General features: G+C 37.3%; 2 protein-coding genes across 2 annotated transcripts; both read right to left on the reverse strand.

The window, feature by feature from the left end:
- Positions 1-3,878: 3,878 nt before the first annotated feature.
- Positions 3,879-4,987, reverse strand: LOC111901155 (protein MIZU-KUSSEI 1). The gene has a single exon (XM_023897032.3). It carries the CDS (start codon positions 4,837-4,839, stop codon positions 4,087-4,089), a length of 753 nt encoding a protein of 250 aa, XP_023752800.1. The 5' UTR covers positions 4,840-4,987; the 3' UTR covers positions 3,879-4,086.
- A 58-nt stretch (positions 4,988-5,045) lies between these two features.
- On the reverse strand, positions 5,046-9,082 carry LOC111901154 (protein IQ-DOMAIN 22-like). The gene is made up of 4 exons (XM_052764763.1): positions 8,400-9,082; positions 6,063-6,254; positions 5,792-5,860; positions 5,046-5,714 (listed from the first exon to the last, which is right to left on the reverse strand). The coding sequence occupies exons 1-4, from the start codon at positions 8,802-8,804 to the stop codon at positions 5,175-5,177; spliced, it is 1,206 nt and encodes a 401-aa protein (XP_052620723.1). The 5' UTR covers positions 8,805-9,082; the 3' UTR covers positions 5,046-5,174.
- Between the last annotated feature and the right edge of the window lie 221 nt (positions 9,083-9,303).

The following is a 9,303-nucleotide window of genomic DNA, read 5'->3' on the forward strand; positions in this document are numbered from 1 at the left end:
GTCGTATTACCTGTAAAAGCAAAGAGGAAAGATAAGAGAAGAAAAGAGTGAGTAATCTACAGCTACGTAACCATGTTGAAGGTACTTGAAGAAGGTCTGTAAGAACCCTAAAAGCTCTTTCAGATTAGGGTTTTCTTTCTTTTCGTATGTAACCCTAACTGATTTCAAAGGAGCGTTAAAGTGTAATAACCCACCCATATGCATAATCGACATGATCTCACCAAGAAAGATGAAACAGAGCAATCGTTGAAATAAAAGATGATGGAAAATAGACCTGGGTAAGAAGGCGAGCCCTTTCTTCCTCGAACAAAAATTTCAAAATAGATGCCTGATTCAAAGGCCGCGCGCTTTCAGCGAGAAATTGGTGGGTTTACGAGAGAGGGAGAGGGGAAGAGATTTCTTGAAGGGGAACGAAACTGCGAGAGATCTCGATTAGATCCTGAGATGTTTAGTGCAAAAATGAACTATATAACCAGGTTGTAGACCGGTGACTGCAATTATATGTATGTTTGATCAAATCGAGATCTTGGGAAAGGTTAATTACGAGGATCTGAAGAGGAATTTGAGATCTGTAGCCTATGGATGCTAATGCAAACGTGATGATGATGACCAAAAATCTTGATTTCTCTCGCTAAATTCTTAGTTCAATCCGAGCTAGGGCTTGTAAGGCCCTAAATCGTCGGCGCTGTGTGGGATGAGAAGCGGTAAGGTCCTAAATCGTCGGCTCTAGGATATAAGTAGATGGAGCATGTAAGTTCTTCACACTTTCAAGCATAATTGTAACCCAATCATAGTCACTCAACGCGAAAATATGCGATTTTGGAACGGCGAAACTCTATGGCGAAACCGATAGCAGCTTGTACGCTTTCGGAGTTGTACTTCTTGAGATATTGTCAGGCGAAGAAGGCAAGTGACGAACGAAGGAAGGAGTGTCGATAACTAGGCAAGGCAGCAGTCGAATCTATGGAGGGGGAAGAAAGGATCGTAATTAGGGCAAGAAGGAAACAAAAGTGGAGGATAAAAAAGAAGGCGGGTGTTCAAAATTTTAGGGATTTCATTTTCCCCCTATCTACTAAACGCGCTTTTCATTAAAATTATAAAGTGACACTCATAGAGGACGCTCATTTAAGATACAGTGCCCTCCGTGTTTTTAATTTTTTCTCGTATGACGCTAATTTAAGGGCACGCAATAATGCGTGACCTAAATCCTTAAATTTTTTGAAGAGATGACGCTTTTTTAACGTCACTCTCCATTGCGTAACATAAATCAATGAGTGTCGTGGTTTGCACGTCGTAAAAGGCTATTTTTCTTGTAGTGGGTATTGTGTTTCTGTGTTGTTTTCCTATGGCACTTATTTCACATACACCTTGCTTCTCTGCAATTGATGGGAGTCCGATCACCATTTGTTTGTACAACATGGTTCTAATCGCTTTGTGGTTGACGTGTCCAAACCTCTTGTGCCATAGTTGAGTGTTAGACTCAACACTCACTTGCATACACTCCGCTTGGTGAGACTGAGATGTGACATAGACAGGAAACATCCTATTCTTTGTCATATTTGATGAGATAATCAAGCCCTTTGTAGGATGGAAAACTCTACACATGTTTCCTTGAATAACAAAAGTTAACGACTTTTCCTGGAGCTGTCCAACACTCAAGAGATTTGATGTTAAAGACGGTACAAAGTAGACATTTGTGATCACCTGTGTTATATCGCCCACGGTGATACGAATGTCTCCCTTTCCTTTGACTTCCAATTTGTGATCATTACCGAGTCTGACCTTGTGTTGATACGTCTCATCAAGATGAATGAACCACTCCTTGATACTCGTCATATGATTCGAGCAGGCTGAGTCAAGGAACCAAAAAGCCTTTTTATTGTTTTTATCTTCTTTCACTGTCATCATCAGCCTTTCAGTTTCCTTTTCATATGCTTGGATATCGTCAGCCGCCATCAACAACAGTTCTTCATTGTCTTCGAATTCTACGTAATTCACTTGTCGAATGTCGTTTGGACATTCGTATTGGAAATGTCCAAACTGGTGACACTTATAACATTCAATTTGGGACTTATCGAATGGGGCCCTGTTATCGCGCTGTGATCTACCTCGTCGACGTCCTCTTCCTCTGGTTGGATTTCCTCTACCTCGACCAGAGTTATGATCACTTTCAACTTTTAGAACCTGTTCATCATTCACCTTTCTTCTAATCTTCTGTCCGTGGATCAGTAATGAGCTTTGGAGTTCATCTACTGTCATGTTATCGATGTCCTTTGATTCTTCAATGGTACATACCACAAAATTGAAGTTTTCTGTCATGGTTCTTAGCACCTTCTCTACAATCTTCACGTCGCTCATGTCTTCCCCTGCATTCCGCATATTGTTTGCAATCACTATGACACGTCCAAGGTAATTGGTGACTGTTTCTCCCGCTTTCATCTCTAACATCTCGAAATCCCTCCGAAGTCGTTGTAATTGAGCTCGCTTTACTCTGGCGTTTCCTCGGAATTTGAGCTTCATGGCATCCCATATCTGTTTTGCCGTTTCTTTCTGCTGAATTGTCTTCAAGATCGATTTGTCTATCGATTGAAATAGATAATTACAAGCCTTTAAGTCTTTAAGCTTGTTTTTTTCATAATTTTTTTGTTGTGTCGTTGTTACCTGCTGTCCAGGTTTGATCACTTGGTACCCTTCATCCACCACTCGCCAATATTCTTTCGATCGGAGAAGATTCTCCATTACCATACTCCAATGGTCGTAGTCTCCGTCGAACTTGGGTACGCTAGGGCCATGGAACTGTCCTGTTTCCTCCCCCATAGCAGCGATTTCTTGTTCTCTCTCAGAAACTCTCGTGAAAGGAATAACGCTCTGATACCACTTGTTGGAACAAGTGATAACAAAAGTAAACTCACAATTTCTGATAATCTTATTCAAGAATAATGAGGCCTTTTATAGGCATTACAAGCTGAAAATAAACAACAGAAAACAACTGGAAATACTGAAAAAACAAACGGAATTGCAACGTTCCCTAATTCTGCGTTCAACACAAAGAAGAAGGGTGAGACTAAGTAATCCGGGTTACTAAGTCTTCAACTCTTGGCATGGGCCTTATTTCTAGGGCTGAGCATGGGTCGGTTTGGGTCGGTTTTTACCAAAAACCGAACCCAAACCGATGATGTCGGTTTTCAAATATTTAAAACCCAACCCTAAACCCAAACCGATGGGTCGGTTTTCCGGTTTTTCGGTCTATTCAAAATCGGTTTCGGTTTTAAACCCAAAACCCGTTCGAAATTTTACTTGTGGGATATGATAGTTTGTATTTTAAACCCAGGTCTTTTGCATTATACGTCCGCCTCCTTAGCCAACACACCAGCCATCTGTTTGTGCTTACAAGTCAAGGAAAACATATATATACATATATAAATCGCATAATTCATATTTTTATAAAGTTCGGTTCGGTTCGGTTTCTATCGGTTTCACACATTCCTAAAACCCAAACCGAACCGAATTTTTCGGTTTCTAAATAATACAAACCCAAACCGTCGGTTTATGCTTCGGTTTCGGTTTCGTCGGTTTTTGTCGGTTTTTCGGTTTTCGGGTTCGATTTTGCTCACCCATACTTATTTCTAGCAGACTCAACTAAACTTGGGCTAACCCGAACACGAGGATTGACCCAATAAATTAGTGGCATTGCAAGTATGTTTGCAAGTCCTTGATGTGGAACGTCTAAATCAAACGTGGTATTTGAAACCATTTGCAAGACACCGATGGAGATGGTCTTACATTATTCTTGTTTATAAGATTATTTCCTAGTTTAATGGCTTATAATAATAATAATAATAATAATAATAATAATAATAATAATAACTCAAGTACCATTTAAAACTGAAAGCTATAGTTTTTAGAGTTTTAATGATAACAACCCAATCAAAACGATATCACAAATCAATTGAAAGTTAAATATTTTTCCTACTCTAACATCAAAGTTCTTAAACGCCCCTAACATGTTTACAAACCCTACCCAAATTCACCCATAAACAAAAAGATTACGATCCAATTTCAATTTAAAAACAAAAAAATTCAAGATCATATCCTTACAAAGAAAATACTCAATTCAGGCCCATTGTTCCCATCAGGGCTCAACATATAAAGCGTCTCTGAATCCCTTGACCCCACCACCCGGTCAAAGTGTGCCCTCATGTATGCAATCTCACCGTCGGAACCTTCCACCTCAGATTTCCCCGGCAAAACTCCGGCACCCATCGCCACCGCCGCAAGCGTCTCCATCACGTAATAATCCTCCTCCGTTGGTTCCCTCTTCACCCCACGACCACCTTTTCTCCCATTGAAAAACATCGTCCATAACGGCTCTTCCAGAAGCTTCACCTTCTCCTTTTCCTGTTGTTTCTCGCACTCTAACGCGATTCGAACCATTCCCACATTCATTTCGTTCTGCAACTCGTTCGTTTCGAGCTCCAATTCCAGAATCATGATCGGTAACGTTTTGGTGTTCTCTTGAATCGCAAGGGCGACACATCCTTTTCTGTATCCGTACAGCGTTCCAGTGACGCAGTTTGTTCCACGATGACCTTCCGGCGGACGGCCGCTGGGGAAGAGTGGGATTTTGGCTTGTGTTACGATTGGGAACGACCGGAAAACGGAGCGAACGACTCGGAATACTTTGGTGTGTTTGCCTTTTTTGTAGGACGATCGTGTGAGACCGGTGGTCGGTGGTTCCGGCGGAGGCGGCGGTGGTGGTTGTTTATGTGATTTTAATGATGGCGATGGCGATGAGGATGGTGGCATGGTGGTGAGATTGGGACTTTTTAACTCCCCCATTACCGGAATCTTATGCAGATTCAGCAACGGGAGAAAGATTAGGGTTTGTTTTGGATTGTGTTTCTAAAATATGGCTATTAAAAATTTAATAATTTATCCACACTTTTAGCAAAATATTTAACCAATTTAAGTCTTTATTTGTGGTCTATTCTTTTTTTCTTGAATTGGGTGGCTTAGGCTAATTTCAACATTAACCCAAAAAAATCTACAAAGAATAACAAGTAAAATCTATTAATAACTAATTATTAATCCCACTTTCTTTGAGACAAGTTGTTTGTATTTTCAAACACTACAATACATATTAACTTAAACCTACCAACCCATTATAAAAAGTATCAATTCCAATATCCAACACAAAACTCAGTTTCCTCCATATCATAAACCGGCATTCCAAGTCGGTCAAGCCTGCCCGAGCCCGGATACGCCTTCCGTGCAAAACTATCACGCACTGTGGGAACCCATTGCACACCCGACCCGTATTTATAACCCGGATCCCTTTTCGCTCCACTAGCAACCTCGTTATGACTCCTTAGTCTTGGAGCACTTAGTGACCTAACTTTAGCCCGTGATGACTCTGTGTAAGCCATATAGTTGGGGTGCTCAGAGTACCCGCTAACATAGCTTCTTGAACCCTCATATGAATTAACTTCACAAGATGCACATGGGCTCGAACTTGTGGGTTGAACCGTTGACCCTCTTGAAGTTGTCGGTTGAACCGTTGACCCTTTTGAAGTAGTCAAACTTTGACTAGACCCGAAGTTGATTTGGTCTTGTTGAAAGAGCTTCTTTCCTTTAGTTGTTATCGTATCGATTTCGACAATTTTGTCGTTTTCTTGAGTAATTACATCTCGATTGTAACATTTTGAGTTGTTCTTCTGTGGTTGTTTGAGGATTGGGTTAATTTCAATAAATTGCATTAAATAAATTGAATCTTGTTTTTGAAATAGCATACCTTTAATATAGAACGATGATCGTGTTTATTACATGGTATTTGTTCAAATTTTTCCGGAGTCGCAGGTTGCTACAAATACAAGGCACACATCACATTCATGTACAAAAATAAAAGTGACTAGATAATACTGTATTTTTGCCGTTCTAAAATAACAAAATTAATATTGTATTTGAAACCAATAACTTTTACTATTATTTTTGAAGCCAAAATTTTAAATTGTTATTTGGAATTCAAAAAAAAATTAAAAATATGGAGGGGAAAAGGTGCATACATGGTGGTGTAAATAAGAGGGGAGTTTGGTTGAATCGGATAAGTGAGACCGGAGTGCACGTGCACGTGCCTGAGCACGGAGGAGGGCCTGAAAACGCCGCATCATATCGGCGGTTTGCTTCCGCAGAATGTGACCTCTCACCACCGCCTGAAGCTTCACTAGTGCTTTCAATGCCCTTAATGCCCTTCTAGCCTGAAAAATAATTCAAAATTATAAGTTAAAAATAATATATACATTTTTTAAATCAAAATTAAATGAAAATATATTATTGAGTTGACATGTCAAAGGAATAATGTAATGCCACGTCAACAAAGATACGCCTAAAATTAGTTGTGCATTTAATTGTGGGAAGATAAGATATAGTTAAAATCAGAAAATGAGCATACAAAATTGAAAGGTGGTTTACGAAGGGAGAGTCGATTTTAGTAGGAAGATGATGACAACTCACCAGCCACCTTAATAAAACAAAAAACATTAAGTTCATGGGACATATATCATGTGTTACAATAATAACAGAAAATAAAATGTCCTTAGTTTATTAAATTAGTCAGGAGATAATTTTAGTATATGTTGGTTCGTTGGAAATGGCCTAGATATTGAAACACGCATTATCGATATCATTGAATAAAATAGAATGAAAATATATATATTTTTTATGCATATGGATTAAGGACATTCACCACTTTTCATACAATTTCATTATTTTATTTCTATAGTCCATTAAATTATATATAGAATTCAATAGACTGTAATATTGGCCATCATCATCTTTTTTTTCGTTCACTATTTAACTCTAATCTATTATAATAAATAAAGTTTTTTTTTGCCATATGTCCACTTCTCTTTCATTTTGACACATGACATTTTCTAAAATTTTTAAAATTTTCTATTTTTCACTTGTCATTTTATTGTATTTTTTATTTTATTAAATTAAAATTCCACATTTAATATGTAAGGTAATATATATGTAAGGTATTTATTAGAAATAGTTTATTTATATATATAATGTATTCAATACGTTAAAGTCTCATTAATTTTAATAATTCAAAAAATTTCTCATTTTTCTTATAAATTCAAACTTTTCAAATTATTAAATTTCATATTTAATTTTTTTTTAAATAAACTCATATAATACATGGGTCTCACACCTAGATTCATTATATGACAACTTGTCATCCTACTATCGAGTTTAACCATTATATCTCAACTTCTCATTCCAACTCATCCAATCTTTTTATTCACCTGGTGCATTGTGAATGCCCAAACAATTATAGTAATTCATCGATTAAAAGTTTTAACACATATTTATACAATTTGGAAGTATTTCGAAAAGCTTTAAGGTTTTGAGTTCATTATCGATAAAGTCATAGCTTCTCATTTTTTCTCATTTTTAACATAAAAAGATACAATATCAAGAATTTTTAAAGAAAATGACAAGAACCGGAAATCATATATATAGTTTGGATTTTAGTGGGTGATCTTCAAAAAACTTCTTATTCATTGCCTTACTCGGCTCATTAACAGTAAAGTCATGATATATCTTGAACAAAAAATGATAGCGATTTTATCTTAGTATAATTTTATTGTATTCTCTATGCATAACATAGTGTAGTATTTCATTGTAATATTTTGTCTGTTAAAGGGTATATCTCTTACTTCTTGTCTTATAGTTATCTTACTGAATTCTCTTTATCTCGTAAAGAAATATTAACTTAAAGTAATTTTTTGTATTATCTTTGTCTAATAATGGATTTTGTCTTAATATAATCTTACTATATTCAGGGACGGAGCTTCAACATTTGATTTGGGGACGAAATATAATACATATAAAAATCGGTAAAGAGGAGGAGCTATAGTCAAAATTTTATAAATTGAACCATAATCACATTTTTATCCAATAGCATAGTGAAACATATGTTTGTCCTTGCATTAAATGATCAAATTCTTCAAAATTCTTGAAAAGGAGATGTTTTGGAAGCCATCACATAAACTTGTTTCTAATCTTAAGTGGTACCTTCTGCATGTTACATTGTTACATCACAATGCAGAAAGTGGTACCACGTAAACTAAGGTACAACTTTTACTGCATTATTTACCATTGTCTGGATATTTCTTATTTTCTTTGTTTAGATATTTTTAATTAATCATAATACATTTAACAAAAATATTCTAAACGTGAACATAGACATTTTATCGTTAATTTAAAAAAAATAAAATTCTCTTGTTTTTATGCTATGTTCTCAATTTTAGGAATAACCAAACTTTATTAAAATAATAATACTAAACTAAACTTTATTTTTTACTAATATAAACTTTTAATAAAACTATTTTACGCACCAGATAAGCTCGGAAACATGACTGGATTTTAACGGCAGCCAAATCCTCACGAACACCGTAGCCGGTGGTTCTTCTAGTTATTCGTACTACCTCCGCCGCCGCCTGAGCTGCTGCTACGGCTGCATCGACTACTGCGGCGGTGGCCGCTGCAAGCGCAATAGCGTGCTTATTGGGATCTTCATTGTCGGTTGGATTACGACGATAATGATGGAGTGAGACTCCGTCGAAAGATTTGGAAGTGTCCCGGAGTCGACGCTGCGGAATCTCTTTCTGCGATTTCACAAAACTCCACCGTCGCTTTGCCGGCTTTGGTTGTTTAGGCTCTGAACGTGAAGATTGTGTGGTGGAGGCTTCGGTGGTCCTGAATCCGAGGAGCGATTTGAAGAATTTCGAGGCCTTCCCCATTTTGGAATGTGGTTAACTGTGGTGTATTGAGAGGTGCTCCGGCAAGTAGTTTGTTTGGGAATGCATTTTAGTGAGAGAGAGAGAGAGAGAGAGAGAGAGAGAGAGAGAGAGAGAAAACGATCTGTGTGTGTGTGTGTTTGAGAGAGAGAGAGAGAGAGAGAGAGAGAGAGAGAGAGAGAGAGAGAGAGAGAGAGAGAGAGAGAGAGAGAGAGAGAGAGAGAGAGAGAGAAAACGATCTGTGTTTGTGTGTGTTTGAGAGAGAGAGAGAGAGAGAGAGGAGGAGGAGGAGGGGAGGGGAAGGAGAAGTTATGGTTGAGAGGAGTATGGTCTTGTTTTTGTTTGTTTTTATAAATAATTTTTTTTATTAATTTTGGCGGTGGACAATGCACATTTTGTCTCCTTTTTGTTTCAATTTACTATAATAGATTTGTAAAATAATTAGACATGAAAAAGTTATTATCTTGTTGGGTTGTCTAGACAATAATGAAAGGAGGTATAA

This window comes from Lactuca sativa, chromosome 6, assembly GCF_002870075.4.
Source record: "Lactuca sativa cultivar Salinas chromosome 6, Lsat_Salinas_v11, whole genome shotgun sequence".
Taxonomy (NCBI): Eukaryota; Viridiplantae; Streptophyta; class Magnoliopsida; order Asterales; family Asteraceae; genus Lactuca; species Lactuca sativa.